The following is a 17,810-nucleotide window of genomic DNA, read 5'->3' on the forward strand; positions in this document are numbered from 1 at the left end:
TAAGCTGATTTTGTTATTGTCTTAATGTGTTTTTCTAAGTTTAGGTCTGCATCCATCACTACACCCAAATTTCTCGCCTGGTTTGTGGTTTTTAGATGTATAGATTGAAGTTCTCTGGTGACCTGTAATCGTTTTTCTTTGGCACCAAAGACTATTACTTCAGTTTTGTTTTTGTTTAGCTGGAGAAAATTGTGGCACAACCAGTCATTAATTTCCTCAATGCATTTACCAAGAGCCTGTACAGGGCCTCGGTCTCCTGGTGACATTGTGATATATATTTGTGTCATCTGCATAGCTGTGGTAGTTTATTTTGTTGTTCTTTATAATCTGTGCCAGTGGGAGCATGTAGATGTTAAACAGAAGGGGTCCCAAGATGGAACCTTGGGGAACTCCACATGTGATACTTGTCTGCTCAGATGTGAAGTTACCTATTGATACAAAGTATTTCCTGTTTTCTAAGTATGTTTAGGGGAATACTGACGCAAGGTCAAGCAGCCTCTGACTTACAGTGCTGTGTTGATGTCAAGAACAAGATCATTTAAACTCAACACAGGTCAAGCTTTTTTTAATCACTTGCATTTTAATGTACTTTAATTGCAGATTTGGTATATGCAAGTTTGCCTTAAAAGACTTTCATGTCAGCTGGTAAACACGAAGCTGCATCCTGTAACCAGATCTTCTAGTAGAAAAAAGGACAAACTTGAAGGTTACGAAGCTACCAATGACACCCCTACGGCTTTAATTAGATGTGCCTTTAAAACACCTTAAAGTTTGTCAGATTAAATGTATGTAAAACTGTACCTACTGACATTCACAGGAGGTTGATGGTAGATATTATTTACCAGGATCAGCCTCTCTTTTCCAGTTTTTATGCTAATCTAAACAGTCGCTGCTGTTTGGAGTGCTACTGAGTAAAATGCAAAAATATTCCTTTAAACTGTCCAATTTGAGAATGTCAGATGTAATTTGTGCTCAGGCAGCTGTTGTTAATGTCTGTATGCTCACTGCAACTCACTATTGTGTCTCTTGCATAATTAACGAGGCCGAGCAGCTTTTAGCTAAAACACTAAAACGAGCTGTAAACATTAGAATTAGTAAGTTCAGATAAAAACAACTCCAGCCTTTTCTTTCATGTCATTAAGCAAAAAACTAACGTTTTAAACATCCTCTGAGCCTTAGTGTGGTTTGTTGAAATTCTTACCCTCGTCTCCAAGTAGAAAACTATTTTTTTTAAAAACCAACAACAACATGTTTTTGTCTATCTTTAGTCTGCAAAGAACTCTGTCTTTACTCTGCTTCATAAGTTAATGCACAGGTTGATAAACAGGAAACAGGATAAGCTACATTTACCATAACCACTTCCCAGGCTACTGCATGTAAACATGGTCTCTGATTTATGAAAGACTCCTAACTTTTTTTTAATATATTTCTCTCTGCATCCAATCAACAGCCCAGCAGAACCCAGCCCCACCTATACCGGCCCGGCAGTACGAGGTGGCGATGAACCGGCAGCAGCGCTACTTCCGCATCCCGTTCATCCGGCCGAGCGACCAGTACAAGGACCCCCAGAACAACAAGAAGGGCTGGTGGTACGCGCACTTCGACGGACCCTGGATCGCCAGGCAGATGGAGCTGCATCCCGATAAACACCCAATCCTACTGGTGGCAGGTCGGTACAACCCAGATATCTGAGGGAGGCAAAGACTGAGCATGAGCATGGAAATAAATCTCTGTCTTTACCTTACATTATACATTCACCTGTGTTGGAAACATTTCTGCACACATATGTTTGTCGACAGTGGCCGGGTTATTCTGTTCTTTGAGAGTCTATCCATCTACAGACTAAATGAAACAACATATATATGCACCAAGTTAAACACAGTTACACCACCCATTGGGCTGCATCACAGTATGACAGAGTGAGTGACAGGCATAAGGAAACAAGCAGTTAAAGAGTAGAAGAAAAAACGAGAAGAAAGGGTGGAGGTGGAGAGGAAAATCGATGAGTTGATTCTGCGACAGCCACAGAAAGAAATGAAATCAGAAGCAGCACTTCGCTGTTAATCAATGTTCAAGACTTTGACTTTGTGCGAGTGCAGCAGATTGATTATATTCGAGTCATAATGCACCGTCAGGTCGTTCTCCGTAGAGACGCAGAGGCTTTTATTTTTAGGAGGCCCGTGCAACGAATCATCAACCGCGATTTGACGAGCTCTCCTTCGAGAATGCCAGAAATCACGCGTCAGCTTTTATCAGAACATTAGAGCGATACGCTGCAGTTTTCATTCTACATGACTTTATTCAGTTCAATTCAATTTAATTTAATTTATACAGCGCCAAATCACAACAACAGTCGCCTCAAGGCGCTTTATATTATATTATTTTATATTTTACATTTATATTTATTATTGAAACTTGCACCAAGGGAGTGGCACTCCAATTTCGTTGTACTCTGTACAATGACAATAAAGGCTATTCTATTCTATTCTATTCTATAAGGTAGACCCTACAATAATACATACAGAGAAAAACCCAACAATCATATGACTCCCTATAAGCAAGCACTTTGGTGACAGTGGGAAGGAAAAACTCCCTTTTAACAGGATTAAGAGATTAATAACAAGAATGATTTAATGCAGAGAGGTCGATTAACACATAGGGAGTGAAGAAGAAACACCCAGTGCATCATGGGAATCCCCCAGCAGCCTACACCTATCCAGAGTTACTACGAGAGGATTCAGGGTCAGCTGATCCAGCCATGAGTATATGCTTTAGCAAAAGGGAAAGGTTTAAACCTAATCTCAAAAGTAGAGTGTCTCCTGAATCCAAACGGGATGCTGGTTCCATAGAAGAGGGGCCTGAAAACTGAAGGCGCTGCCTCCCTTTCTACTTTTAAATACTCCAAATGTTGCAACACTACTTGTTTCGCCGTCAATTTTCCTCAACACCTCACTTCATATTTATCATATTTCATATTTGTCTGTAGAGAGGGTCTGGCCTAGGACCCTTACTGGATACAGGCGCCCCCAGGTGGGAATCGCACTTGCGAATCCCATTCCAAAGCCGTGCAGTCTTACCACTATGCTATCCAGCTGCAAGCCTCCTGAATATGTGCCTTTCATAAATGCCTTCCTTTTTTTTTTCCTCAGAAATTTCCCTCATTCCAACAGTTTACCTTGTCGATATCATTCAGTTTTTACTTAAATTTAATCCTTTGATTGACCTGATATGCTGCTCTTTAATTCCCGTGTCTAAAAGAGATTTTATGAAAGTAAATGTTTAACTGGGGATAAACATTTACTTTGAATTGTTAAAGTGTGCCTGGGATTTCTTTAATTGTCCTCTATACAGAGCACTTCAAAGAAAAACAATCTGGAATCTTTTTCCAGTTGCATTAAAGAAAAAAGGTTTGAAACTCCAACATTTGTCAGAGCAAAGTGTAATATTTGTATTCTATTGATAACATAATATAACAGATATCCACAGATGCTGCTGCATCCTCCCACAATTTGCCAAATTAAATGAAAGCGCCTGAGTGAGTGTTTGTGTCAGAACAAGCTGTAAAATCGCAGATTGTACCAAATGACGAGTACAACAACAGTAAAGAAGGAAAAAACGAAGCGTTTGTTTTGTTCACCCACCTGTCTGAGCATATGTGTGCTGATGAGTTCAAACATCACAACTCCTAGCAGCATATTTCTCAACTTTAATTTGGCTCTGAGGGCTGCACTCGTCTGTGGGTTTGAGGCTTTATGAAAGCGAGTCACGGCTGTGCAGGATGTGTGATTTGAACACTGTGAGGTCGTCGGTCTCAGAAAGCTCATGTCGTAGGGAAATAGCTGGTGTTTTGCAGCCGCTGTGTTCAGACGGCGTCAGTATGTGGGTGAGTAACTGCCTCATATGACACTCAGAGAGCACACTGCTGCAACTTGTTATTGCCTTAACAGCTGTAGATACACACTGAATGTAAATTGCAAGCATTGAATATGTTTGGTGGAATAAAGGCATTGAATGCTTCTAGGGCTACAGATTTAATTCAGACTGTTAAAGTGGGCCTTAAACACTCTGTGATTTCAGATATTAAGAGGCAGTATCATTCAGGGCCATTTTCATTCTGGGACTCTAGTAGAACAGCTTTGCTTGACTGACAGGTCAAAAGACTTGAATGATCAAATATTGGCCTTTTAGGATGCCCTTCAGTATATCTTAAGGGTTTAGTTAACCTAAACACGCAATTCATGTTTCTGCCCATAAAATTTTGGTTGTTGGTTTTTAATTTTCAGTGTTTGTACTGCTGAATAGTTTTTTAGTATTACAGAGGTGTATTTGCACTAACTGGGAACATTTGGTCTGCTAAAAGAGCTGAAATTGAGTATAAATATGCTCTGTATTAACGTTTGTCTCCTTGAGGGGCCCTTCCTTTAAAGACCCCCAAACATCTAATTGGCCAGCTTCTGGAAGCCTGCCGGCAGCACCAGGAGCTTGTCAGTTGTACTGCTCGTACTTTGCGGCAGTCACGATGTTTGTCTGCTGTTCCTGTTGAAAATGAAGCAAAATTACTTTTAGCTACTTTTAACTCATTATTTGAAACTTTGGCTGTGTTTAAGCCTCTAATGTAAAAGTAGATAGCAACCACATCTATAAAAAAAGATTATTGGTGAAATATTTAGAAAAACTTTGTATTGTGTTTTTTTCCCTTTGTTCACATTTAAACCCCATTTACATAATCTCTATTTAAGATGACGTTATTTTTAGCTAACATTTTAGATATGCTAGCAGCAGCTCTGGGTTTTTTGTCAGTTGTCAACATGTTTCACAATAATGTCTAATTTTACCACCATAATTTCTCCCCATTTTAGAGATAAAAAACTTTTTTAGTTTATGGTACAGTTTAACAACATTTATACATTTAGTATTTTAGCATGCTAACATGCTAAGTACATACATTACCATAACATGGTAAAAAAAAAAATACTGTATCAGAACATTATTATCAACATTATTCTCGTGTCGTAACAAAATATTTCAGAGGAAGTTAAAAATTCTTACATTTTTTTAAACAAAGGCTGTTAAGGCTGCTAACCTTACGAACGTTAGTTTAGCATTATATAACAATATGCACAACAAAGAAATGTGTTCAAGATGTTAGCATTCAACATTTTATTTAAGTTTGATATTTTTGTTAAATATCAAACTGATTTGTGTAAATATGCAATCATATTTAGCTTTACATTTATTTTGTGGCATTTATTATTAACACAACTTTTATATTTTTCTTTAAAGGGTTTATAACTCTCATAGACATCTCTCCCATTGTTTTCCTATTTGAGACTAATAGCAGCTTTACACTTTAAGTAATTTGTTCTTTAACTTTGTATTAAACTTTGAGCAAACTTGGAATCGGAGAGGATCTAAAATAGTAAATAATTAAATGAATGCATTGAAAGAAGAAAAATGGCTAAAATGACTTTGCTATCCAGAGAGAAATACATTTCTTTATAAAACGGGCATCTGCACTTGGTTCTCTCAGTTCAGTAAAACTTCCAAATGAGAGATGTGAACTACTGCCACAGACTCGTGGTGGTTTTCCAGTGTGAAGCTATTCTGCAAGCATTTTTGTTGACAGTGCATTTGGGCTTGTTTGAGTTCCTCATCACTGCGTTTCACGTCTTTTTTTTCTTTTCTGACTCGTTTCTTCTCACAGGAAAGGACGACATGGAGATGTGCGAGCTGAGCCTGGAGGAGACGGGCCTCTCGAGGAAGCGGGGCGCCGAGATCCTCCCCCGGCAGTTCGAGGAGATCTGGGAACGCTGCGGCGGGATCCAGTACCTCCGCAGCGCCATCGAGAGCCGGCAGGCGCGGCCCACCTACGCCACGGCCATGCTGCAGAGCATGTTCAAGTGACGGGGCCCGGAGGCAGGGCTTCGCGCTGCAAACAAAGGGACGAATGCACCAGCTACCTGACACAGATGGAGTGCAGGCGCACTGCACAGGTTCTGACTCCAGGGCGTTCGACGTGAACGGCGTTTTGTTTTTCTCAACTGTCCTTTTGTTTTTCCTCCGTTTGATGAGTTTTCGTTCTCGCTGGCTTTTGGTTCCTCAGTGGGGGCAGGGCGGGGAAGTTTTGCATTGAACCCTATGCAGAAACGAAAAATCATGCTAAATGATCACATCCGGTTGTTTTCCAACATTTCTGTAACATGTGTGCAAGTCTAACTATGAGGCCTTAATACTACTTTAACAGGGTTTAAATGCCGAAAGGTAGGACTTTCTGTTTGTTTATTCAAAGCTGCCTCCCCAGAACAAGTTTAATTCCTCTGTAATTATGCATTCCTGATGATCCTGATGATTACACTGAAATCTCACAGGTGTGTCGCTTCCGTCTTAACAGCTAGCTGGTGATCCCGCTCCGACTTAAAAGCTGCTGTTTACGTCGTCTTCATGCGGTTATTGGAGGGTGAAAAAGAGAAACTCGCACAAGGAGCTGCAAGCTCTCACCACGAGGCTGCATGCATGGGTGTCCGATTATTCCACCGAATTAAATCCAATATTTACAAATACTTTTTTTTTAATTACCTCTTGTTTTTCCAGCTGAATGTAACTTGAGACCTTGTTGATTTTTTTCATGTCGTGATTCTTTTGTTTCTTCTCATCGTATGTGATTTAAATTAGTAAACGGTCCGAAAACCTTTTGAGACCAAACGTGGCTCCGGACATGAAACCTTGTTTTTGGTTTTTTTCCTCATTAGCGGAGCCCCATCCATGATTAATTTCTGTTTAAGGAGCCGAGCAGAAAATGTGAATTAATTATGCAACTGCTGAGATACGACTCCACGTGTTCGTGGTGTTTTTCAGAACAGATCAGCGCCGCAAAAAGAGACCTGAACAACTCAGCCATGCTTCAACACTTTGAATTTGATTTGTTTAGTAATTTGCAAGTGCAGCGAATCCCAAGGTAGCACAAAACAATATGGTTTGGAATCAGTTGTTAAGATATTCTGTCAGACTGGACATTTCCCTGCTGTGTGAGAAGCTTTCGAGCACGAACTCTACGATGCACTGGTACTTGGCCTCGAACTGGAACATTCATATAACACTGAATATTTTCTATAGGGCGGTATGTGCAGACAGCAGTGTTATTCCTACTGGAATGTAAAAGTTTATTTTTCAAAGAACAGTTTCTACTTCATCGGCTTGGGCACATGAGATCGTCAAGCAATAAATCACACAAACTCAGCTAAGAAGGAAAAAACAGGCCTCTTTTGTCATTACTTAGAAGAAAAAAAAAACAATGACAGACAATCTGTGGTGACGTCGCACTGCGTTATTCCCCCGAGCCTGTTTGTTCCCAAGCTTTCTGTTCCCCCTTTGATGCTCTGCACAAGAAAAATGTGGCTGAGATTGTCTGAAAGCATGAACATCTGTCTTGTTGCAAAGTAGCCGAACCCCTTTACAGACAGCGATAACAGCACAGCCAGGATGGATCTGATAGTTGATGAAGACGGCTCACTTACCACCAGCTAAATTTAAAAAGAACCTAAAACTTGATTTAAACATTACTTTATTAATCTCAGAAGTAGATTATATAAACAACTGCATGTAGCAGAGGGGTTTAATATAAGCATGCTCTGCATAGCCAGGCTTTTGTTTTAGCTGCTTTAGCTGGCTATACAAAACCTGAATTATCACAAAAGAGGCTGACTCAGGTTTTTGGCATTGGGCTCTGAGCACGATCACTGAAAAGGGGAATTTAATTCCCACATCGTAAACAAACGAGGCCCAATTTGTATCTGAGACATGCAACGATATAAGGTCATCAAAAACCATATATCACACGTCAACATCAACAATTGATGAAATCATACCATTTGGGTACTAATTAGGTTAGAACGACTGCTATCAATAGTTAAGTGAGTCCTTTTGGGACATTTCCTGTTAAAAGCTGCGTACAGTCTTGCCTACTGGAGCCAGAGAAAGACTAGAAATGCCAACCAAACTGATCAGAGGGTCAGATTACAATTTTGGACCCACTGCGAGCTTGGTGTGTGGGCCTCTTCCACAGCAGACATGTTGACCTAGCTCGGTTCCATTTACTAAGCCATCGCACTGAACCAGGAGCCGAGTGGACTGCGGCCATTGTTGATAGACACAAAATGTTTTGCTGGGGAAAAGGCCCATCATCAGTGTGGGGGGAACTGCAGCAGGACTATCTTGGAGACCTTATAATCTTCATGATTCATTTTGCCAAATAATAGCTTTAAAAAACATCAACATGGAAAATCAGACTGGTCCAGGAATTTTCATTTGTAAGAATTCCAGCCGTGTTTGAAGCAGGTCAGAAAACCTCAAATTTCTTCAGTAAAATCTGTACCAAATACAAAGATCAACTTCACCAAGCTTGGCATTTGTATATAATGTGCCAGTACACGTGTTAATGCTGAGTGTAAAGGGGACGCGCTCTGAGCTTTGCCATCATTAAGACCTCAGTGTTTGTTTTAACCAAGTGATGACCTCGAGATATTTTCCTCCATAACATGCAAAGAAAGTCTTGTGGATTTGCTGCGATCTGTTTCTCGCCACACATTGCAATCATTCCTGGGGAAGCACTGCCTTTGTCCACTGTCATTTTTCTAACGCTGATCTCTAACGGATGAATAAAAGCATTCCATGTTTCACTCACCTCTCGCCTCCTCTTTTCCACCTCAGAGAAAATGCGTTCAAAATGAAGAAGATGGAGTTTTATTCAGCACAGTTTTGTATTTTCAACTACTGATTGTGAAACAAACACATAATATTTTAAGACTTTAAATAAGAAAAGTCCACATTACAGTCATTGGGGGAGGCTTCCCTCCCCACACAACCAGCAATAACCATCAGTAGATGCATTGATTTGAGACAAAAACAGCGAACAGTGTTTACATCAATAAGACGACAGCATTTGGGAAGTTTAAGAATCGGTTTGATCTGTGACATGATCCGTGCGAGTAAGATTAATCCTGAGAAAGGTAAGATTTGGTCTTACTACCTACGACTTTAATGGAAGATCATTTGACTCCACAGAATTCATTTACAAGTATAATGCCATATAAATGAAACTAAAAACAAAAAGCTGCTTTTGTTCTGGTTTTTTTTTTCAGTTTCTAACACAATGAAAAATGTGTCCTGAGCCTCTCAGCAGGAAGAGATTTACAGAGCCCGCTCACCAGTTTTATGGTGTGTTCACATCAAACATGAATACCGTTGCATTGGGATGCTTATTGTTATTGTTAATTATTGTTATCCATGCATTTTTTTTAACCAAAAAAATGCAAATAATTTGTTCTTTAAAATGCCAAATTACAGTTATTTACTTGCATTGCTGAGCAGAATGACGAACTGAACGTTCTGTTTGATTCATTTCTGGCTTTTCAGAATAGAACTGCATGGCGGCTTACATTTGGGCAAAACCACATCAGTTTTCAGTTTGACTAATAAACCTTATAATTTTTAGTTTTAAGCAAATATTTCTGACACATTTCCAAAACATTTGTTTTCCTGTGCCCAGTGTAATAAGCACTTACATATAAACTATATACATTTTTTGTTGATGTCAATCAGAATCCCGTTTTTTTTTTTTCTCTACATAATATTAGCTTAGGTGCTAGCGTGGACAAATTGCTGTGTCCTAGGGTTTACTTGTTTTTAGACAAACATTAACACTGCTGACTGTTCACCTTTTTTTTTTTTTTTGCAAAGTCTATGACAACTTCATTTACTCCAAGCTCTTAACTTTTTTTTTCTCGTCTCTGTGTAAAAGTGAATTTGAACTGTATAGCTCCAGCTGCCCTGAAACAACATCAGATTTGACAGTTTAACTCACGTAAACTGACCACTACCAGTTCATGTTGGTGCAAATTTGCACCATAATATAGACTAACATACGTAAATGCATCATGCAAAACGTTTTGTTTTAACAAATCAGAACTGGGATGTGTTATAAAATTAGTAAAGAGAAAGTTTATAACTGGCGTCCTGTTTAACTGTCTAATAACTAAAAGTTCATCCATGCTTTCTAACCAAACAATGACAAATAATCCTAATCCAAAGGATATATTACTAGCTTTGTTGCTGCAACATGGTTTTCAGCTAGCTCAATTTACTAACTCTTTGCAGTGCAGTTTAAGTTTATGGCAACTACATCCACTTCTAAGCCTCTAAACTGACTCAAATGTACATTTCACAGGTGTGCAAGTCGCACCTTTGATGGTATGCGGTACTTGAGTTCAAATTAATCCCCTCAATGAACTTTAGGGGGGTTTTGCGTATTGCTTGACTTCCTGTGTAATAGCAGCAGAATGTAAATAAAAATTACAGAAATATCACAAACAATGTAGGGAACAATTAGATAACACCAAGAGTTACACGGTAAACGTTTCTAGTTCACGGTGTCTGTCAGAGCATGTAAGAGCTAATATTACATTAAGGATAGTTAATGCATGTACACAAAGGATAAATCCATGAATCCATGTTGCATATATTTAGAACTTTGAGAGCTATATGTACTATCATGGATGAACAATAAAAACGTTGGTTATCCTCTGACAGTTCCTCTAGCGCCACCACCTGATCAAATTAATTCTCTCCCAGCTCTGCTGTAAAATGTTAGTATGCTAGCATGCAAATGTTAGAAACGTATTCAATAAAGCGAGCACTATGTTAGCATTCAGCCACCCACTAATGGTGCCACCTTTGATCAGTTATTGTAGCTGTAGACAACTGCACTGCATCTCAAATTGTGTACTTTACACTTTTGCTGTCAAATTGTTGTCAGCGACCATAGTAACAGTAGTGGTCAGTATCATAATAGGGATAGTGAAATTAAAACAGTCCAAATGTTGAGAATGCTCAATACTTTTAAGTAGTCGCCATGTTAGCTAGGTAGCAAAAAAGACGGAACCACAAACTCATGCCAAAGTTGTTAACTAGCTAAAAGCACCATACAGTGGGGCAAAAAAGTATTTAGTCAGCCACCGATTGTGCAAGTACCCCCACTTAAAATGATGACAGAGGTCAGTAATTTGCACCAGAGGTACACTTCAACTGTGAGAGACAGAATGTGAAAAAAAAAAACCATGAATCCACATGGTAGGATTTGTAAAGAATTTATTCGTAAATCAGGGTGGAAAATAAGTATTTGGTCAATAACAAAAATACAACTCAATACTTTGTAACATAACCTTTGTTGGCAATAACAGAGGTCAAACGTTTACTATAGGTCTTTACCAGGTTTGCACACACAGTAGCTGGTATTTTGGCCCATTCCTCCATGCAGATCTTCTCGAGAGCAGTGATGTTTTGGGGCTGTCGCCGAGCAACACGGACTTTCAACTCCCGCCACAGATTTTCTATGGGGTTGAGGTCTGGAGACTGGCTAGGCCACTCCAGGACTTTCAAATGCTTCTTACGGAGCCACTCCTTTGTTGCCCGGGCGGTGTGTTTTGGATCATTGTCATGTTGGAAGACCCAGCCTCGTTTCATCTTCAAAGTTCTCATTGATGGAAGGAGGTTTTGGCTCAGAATCTCACGATACATGGCCCCATTCATTCTGTCCTTAACACGGATCAGTCGTCCTGTCCCCTTGGCAGAAAAACAGCCCCATAGCATGATGTTTCCACCCCCATGCTTCACAGTAGGTATGGTGTTCTTGGGATGCAACTCAGTATTCTTCTTCCTCCAAACACGACGAGTTGAGTTTATACCAAAAAGTTCTACTTTGGTTTCATCTGACCACATGACATTCTCCCAATCCTCTGCTGTATCATCCATGTGCTCTCTGGCAAACTTCAGACGGGCCTGGACATGCACTGGCTTCAGCAGCGGAACACGTCTGGCACTGCGGGATTTGATTCCCTGCCGTTGTAGTGTGTTACTGATGGTGACCTTTGTTACTTTGGTCCCAGCTCTCTGCAGGTCATTCACCAGGTCCCCCCGTGTGGTTCTGGGATCTTTGCTCACCGTTCTCATGATCATTGTGACCCCACGGGATGAGATCTTGCGTGGAGCCCCAGATCGTGGGAGATTATCAGTGGTCTTGTATGTCTTCCATTTTCTGATGATTGCTCCCACAGTTGATTTTTTCACACCAAGCTGCTTGCCTATTGTAGATTCACTCTTCCCAGTCTGGTGCAGGTCTACAATACTTTTCCTGGTGTCCTTCGAAAGCTCTTTGGTCTTGGCCATGGCGGCGTTTGGAGTCTGACTGTTTGAGGCTGTGGACAGGTGTCTTTTATACAGATGATGAGTTCAAACAGGTGCCATTCATACAGGTAACGAGTGGGGGACAGAAAAGCTTCTTACAGAAGACGTTACAGGTCTGAGAGCCAGAGATTTTCCTTGTTTGAGGTGACCAAATACTTATTTTCCACCCTGATTTACGAATAAATTCTTTACAAATCCTACCATGTGGATTCATGGATTTTTTTTTCACATTCTGTCTCTCACAGTTGAAGTGTACCTCTGGTGCAAATTACTGACCTCTGTCATCATTTTAAGTGGGGGAACTTGCACAATCGGTGGCTGACTAAATACTTTTTTGCCCCACTGTATTTTTATTGGGCCTTTATGCTAAATGGCTTGTGGTATTGTTTTATGTTTAGCTGTGTTGAATTGTTTCTGTCACTGTTAAATGTATTGTTAGAAGACTAAAAAGTTTTAAATTTTAGCAGTTAGCATTACAGTCACAACCAAAAACTGCAAACAAGAAACAAACACTAAGTACTGTGTTTGATTTATGACTACCATGCCGAAAACACAATCACATACATAGTGTTACATGAAAAACTCTTTGGGTCTTGTTAAAGGTTTATTTTTTGACGCCTGAAAAAATGTCTTTGGTTAACTGTGGTTTTGTTATAGAAGGGTTCGGGGTTAGGTCAAGGAAGTGGGTGGATTTTTATTTAGGTTTTGTTGTAACTGTAGATTTAATGTTTAATACTAGCAGCTAGCACACAGTGAGTGTAATGTTCAGTTTGTGACAACACATTTAAAAGATAATAGCTTTTCATTTCTAAACGATCTGCTTATTTAACAGGGCTGAAGCAAAATCAAACCTTAACCATTGATGGGTCACCTGATTTCATGTTTTGTTCTACATCATAAAATAGATACAACTATTCTGTAATCACCCAAACTCCTGGATTTTGAAGCCACTACATGTGCCAGAGAAGGTGTGATGGTAATCCTCAACATTTTCACAGCAAATACAGGAACTCCGTAATTCTACAACAGTTTGTCAACAGCTTGTTAGTGTTTCATTAAAGTGTAAATCATCTTGCAAAAAAACATGGAAGTATTCCCACAGCTTAATTTCTGCAGTAACATCCAAGAAAAACCCTGTGGCTACATCTTAAAGGATCCAGGTGTTAACATCAAGGTTGGCCAATGCATACACGTTTTACTAACGCGGAGTCTTGAGCAATCAGCATTAGCTCAGCACTGCACCACAGCTAGCCATAGTTTAAAGCTCTAGATTCCCAACCTTGGGATTAAGACGAGACCATAAAACATTACAAAAATTAAATATGGGGCATAATAAATCTAATAAGGGATGAGAGAAAGAATAAATACTGGATATTTTAACCTCATTAAGCATCCAAATGTCCTTTGAATCAAACTTGATAGAAAAGTAATAACTTTTTTTTATCACTACTGCATCTTCACTCGATATACGTATAAGGTTCAGGTGTACAATAGGAAGTTAAAGAACATCTCTATTATTTATCTAGAAAATATTATCTGAACATCATAAAATTATGCTGGTATGAAACAAATTGCTACCCACCACTGGAGACCTTTTTTTTTTTTTTGTAAATTGCATTAACATCTGGGGGAACCATCAGATTACTTCCTAATCATGTGACACACAGCCTACAGACATATAGAGTCAGCAGACATATATAAAAGCAGTCCAGGGTCAATCGATATCAACCCGATCGATGCTGTGGTCGTCCCCTGAGCTCCTCTTCATCGTCAGCTGCAGACGACAGCTTTCTGACATTTTTAAAATGGCCTAAACGTTTGTTTTCCCCGATGGCTGATTGTCCTCTGGTATGAAGCTCAGAGCGCTGGGGAGTGTAGAAGCCAGCGGTTTGTCCCGAAACCTCCTCAGCTCTGCATCAACTTGAATTTAAACCGAGTGACTGAATGAGGCCGCGATGAGTCCGAGTTCCTGTTTCAAAGAGACAAGAAACAAGATCGGTGTTTTACATGTCAGTCGTTGAGCAGCCTTTGGGGAATTAAAACTTTGGCACCACAGCCAGAAAAAATGTATAACAATAAATAGGTAAATTTATGCTTTACATAACAAATTAGTGATTACTTTTTTCTGCTGTAAATCTTGAAACAGTTTTTCTTTCCATATCAGGACATCTACCCTCAAACTTTCCCGGATTAGGACCAGTTTTACCCTACACTGTTAACGAGCCCTGTAGATTACCACACGATGGGCTTTCTTAATTGCCTTTAATGGCTTGATTTGTTTACCCGATGTTTTTAATTGCTTCTTAATGGCTTCATTTGTTTTAATATTTTTGCAGCACTTTGGTCGATGTGACATATCAATAAACTCTCTCGATTTGTGGTCCATCGTTTACAAAATCCACAAGCTTACACAGTCAAAGAAGGGAGATTTATTAGCTGTCCCTATCATCGCTGTAGCTTAATGTCCCCTATAATTATTCATGTGGGTTTGGGAGAGCTCCAGACACCAAGATGTATTCAGTGCAGGTTTTGTTTTCAATATTCATGGAACTCAAAGCCAAGTCTCAGCGTTGAGTTTTCTTGTCATTCAGTTGTGGTTTCTCCTCCATTAATATTACAGAAAATTGGTACTTTCATTATTTATATGAAACAAACAGCAGTGGTAAGTTTAAGTTTCAGGGGAGAAAAACTGGAGCTACATTACACTACCAGGCTTTTTTATTTTTTATTTTGAGATTTCATATAAATAAAACTGAAATCAACAGATTACAAAAGTATTTAAGAATAGAATTTAATTAAGTTAATTAAGCAGTTAAGTACATCCACTTCCAGAGCCCTGTAAAATAAATATTTTTCCAGTAACTGTGGATCCAAAATGCTGCTTTCTGCCCTCAAACTTCTCTGGTGTTGCAGTTAATCTCAGCAGTAAACTCTTCAGCCTTTTCAAGGGTTCAGAATCTCTTTCTAAACGTACACGGAGTGATGTAGGAGCCGGCACAGCAGAACAAAGACTTTAAGGCGTGTGACCCTGGTGGAGGCTGCAAGCCGCTGTCGTGGTTTATCTTCCTCTGAAAGCCTTTCAGAGATGTGGTTTCCAGGGTTTTTCTTGTTGGGGGGAGATACTCTGAAATTACCTCGCAGCTTTGTGGTGACTCAGACCCCGAAAGAGGATCAGAGAGGAGGTAAAAGGTGGGCTCAGGACAGTTTGTACTAAACAGCAGCGTCAGGTCAGGGTTTAGTCGTCCTCCTTTGGGAGGTTTAATTACTCACTGGTCATCTGCCTAAACACACAGCAGCTTTAAACCAATCGGGGGTTTAGACTAGCAGGACAGATTATCTTACTGTGATTATTTTATCGTGCTATAAGGCGTACACAGGTGTTCGTGTTTGGGTTTAGAGCTAATCTCACACTGGGAGAAGGAGGAGGAAGGTCTCTGCATCATCTGATAACACTACCACTTCTTAATCAGCTCCACTTTACACAATGAAGTCCTGCTGAGTGTGCATCATGTTCTCTCCTGGCTGCAGCACACGAGTCTACATGAAGGACACAAACCAGTCCCCTCTCACCTGTGGTGGTGTTCTCATGTGCCGTCCGATCCTTTATATTCTCTTAACTGGAAAGGGCTGGGAGGGAATAGCCGTCTTTGTGTCTGCAGAGAAAAGAAAAGGCGGAGAAAATGAGGTGGGCAGGTATGAAACTGCAGCTACAGCAACTCTGCACATGCACCAAAATCAGCCTCTGTCCTGAAGCCACAGATATCAGAGAAGATCTGCAAATACTGCAAATGTTCAAAAGACCTGCAGAGGAAAGAGAAAAAAATTACCTAGACTGTCAGCAGATTACACCAAACAGACTATTTATTTAACTCCTGTGAGAAGCACCTCGAGCCTGAACCTGACTGATTTACAACTTTCCACTGCGGTTTATCTGCATGTAATCAAACGGTCCCTCCTTCACAGCCGAGGCACAAATGAGCAGACGCTCAGCTCCTGCGAGTACAAAGCTTCAGACATGCAATGCTTTTATTTTCAACCGCAGAACATGCATTTTATTTAATGACCAGCTCAGCTGTTAATCAAACTGAGCGTGTCTCTCTCTGCAGTGTGATTTGGTTTCATTGCTACTCAGATCAAACATGAAGCTTGATTTGAAGTAAAAACTCTCACTTCTCTTTTACTCTATTTAGGCAGCATCATCCAAGGGCAGCATACAGACATTTGAAACACATTTAAGTCATAATCTAATGAATTTGTTAGGATTTCTAAGTTTTTATTACTATGCTATGCAAATTAAACATTTCCATCTGAAATACTAAGTTGATGCTGTGGAGTCCATTGAATCTTGTTGTTAACGGATGACATATAAATCCTGCTTCCAGTCCAAACTCCTACTCCGTTCATTAAGGCTGTTGTCTTTATAACGCATTTTAATGCTTAATATTTTATTATATTTAATCTGAACACGTTTTAATCCCTCAGTCAGAACACTGTGTATTCCGGTTTGGACCCGGAAATGGTTAATGACGCCTCAGGCACAAAGTCCTAGGGACTGGCCCAGTCGTTGTAGGAGGCTGGTTGCAAAGAGACATATTGCGCTGCACCAAAAACCTCTCTGTGACTGCTTGGGTGGGCAGTAGATGGCTGTGGTCACTCGTAGTTTGCATGGAAAACGCAGACTAGTCTGCAAACACTGGCTCACTGCTCTCAGAGTGTAAGTAACACTTGGAAAATTAAGACACAAAGACAAAGCAGAAAATGTTCTCCTTCAAAGTAAAACTTTGGAATACTTTGGCTGTAGTGGTGAGGCACAACTTTTATTTTGAAGGCCAATGTTCCCCATTTCCAGTTTTCACAGTTTACTACTTAACATTATTCGTTTGCATTAGAGCCCTCTTGCAGTAAAAGAGAGAATATATAAAATACATAAATAAATACAATCCATCAATAAACCAGGGTGGCATAATAATGTCTTGCACAGCTTTACTATCTTATGTGCATTTGGTCTAAAAGACAGGAAATATTTCTGTCTTTGCAACTTGGTGAGTGTTTGCAGAAGTCAGCGTATTTCATGGAAACTGTGGACAACTGTGGTAATCTGCGAGTGACCAAACCAATCACAAGGTAGTTTCTGATTCAGCACCGTATCTTAGCAACCAATTTCACCTAGCAACTGCCAGCAACTATTTGCCAACCAGTCAGGGAATAATACATTAGCGACCAGCAGTGACCAGGGTTCACTGGTCTCTAGGCCTGTGTGACTGGACCTTTGTTAAAGTCACGTGAATAGTGGTCTAGTTAGTGGACAGCAAAACCTGAATATACACTGGTCTTGCAGTTGCACAGTAGCATCATATTACAGGATAATGGTTTGTACACAGTGTGTACGTGCGAGCTGTTTCTGAGGTTGCACAGAGGTACTCTCATCTTAAACTAAAGAGCTAATTACACTGAGTTTCTTTATGATCTTTCTTCATTCTGTTCTGGTTCCAATATCAAAGAGCACTTGTCTCATGTTGCTGTTAAATTGCAGTTTGGCAGCAACAACGTCACTATTTCTGGATTTCTATTTC

At 39.9% G+C, this 17,810-nt stretch overlaps 2 protein-coding genes across 8 annotated transcripts in view; one reads left to right on the top strand and one right to left on the bottom strand.

The window, feature by feature from the left end:
- The window catches only part of myo6a (myosin VIa), a 148,098-nt gene extending 139,419 nt beyond the window's left edge, over window positions 1–8,679 (top strand). For all 7 annotated transcript variants that reach the window (XM_013910759.1, XM_013910757.1, XM_013910758.1 and 4 more), the window contains 2 exons: window positions 1,451–1,669; window positions 5,705–8,679. In XM_013910759.1, coding sequence (XP_013766213.1) covers window positions 1,451–1,669; window positions 5,705–5,904 — 419 coding nt within the window. In that variant the 3' untranslated portion in view covers window positions 5,905–8,679. The remainder of the gene's footprint in view (window positions 1–1,450; window positions 1,670–5,704) is intronic.
- Window positions 8,680–12,828: 4,149 nt separating this feature from the next.
- The window catches only part of LOC102192395 (interphotoreceptor matrix proteoglycan 1a), a 55,172-nt gene continuing 50,190 nt past the window's right edge, over window positions 12,829–17,810 (bottom strand). Inside the window, exons 17-18 of the mRNA XM_005732821.1 lie at window positions 15,808–15,890; window positions 12,829–14,206 (exon numbers count right to left, since the gene is read on the bottom strand). Coding sequence (XP_005732878.1) covers window positions 15,851–15,890 — 40 coding nt within the window. The 3' untranslated portion in view covers window positions 12,829–14,206; window positions 15,808–15,850. The remainder of the gene's footprint in view (window positions 14,207–15,807; window positions 15,891–17,810) is intronic.

Source organism: Pundamilia nyererei, unplaced genomic scaffold, assembly GCF_000239375.1.
Source record: "Pundamilia nyererei isolate P.nyererei 1_Seehausen unplaced genomic scaffold, PunNye1.0 scaffold00048, whole genome shotgun sequence".
In the NCBI taxonomy this organism is placed as follows: Eukaryota; Metazoa; Chordata; class Actinopteri; order Cichliformes; family Cichlidae; genus Pundamilia; species Pundamilia nyererei.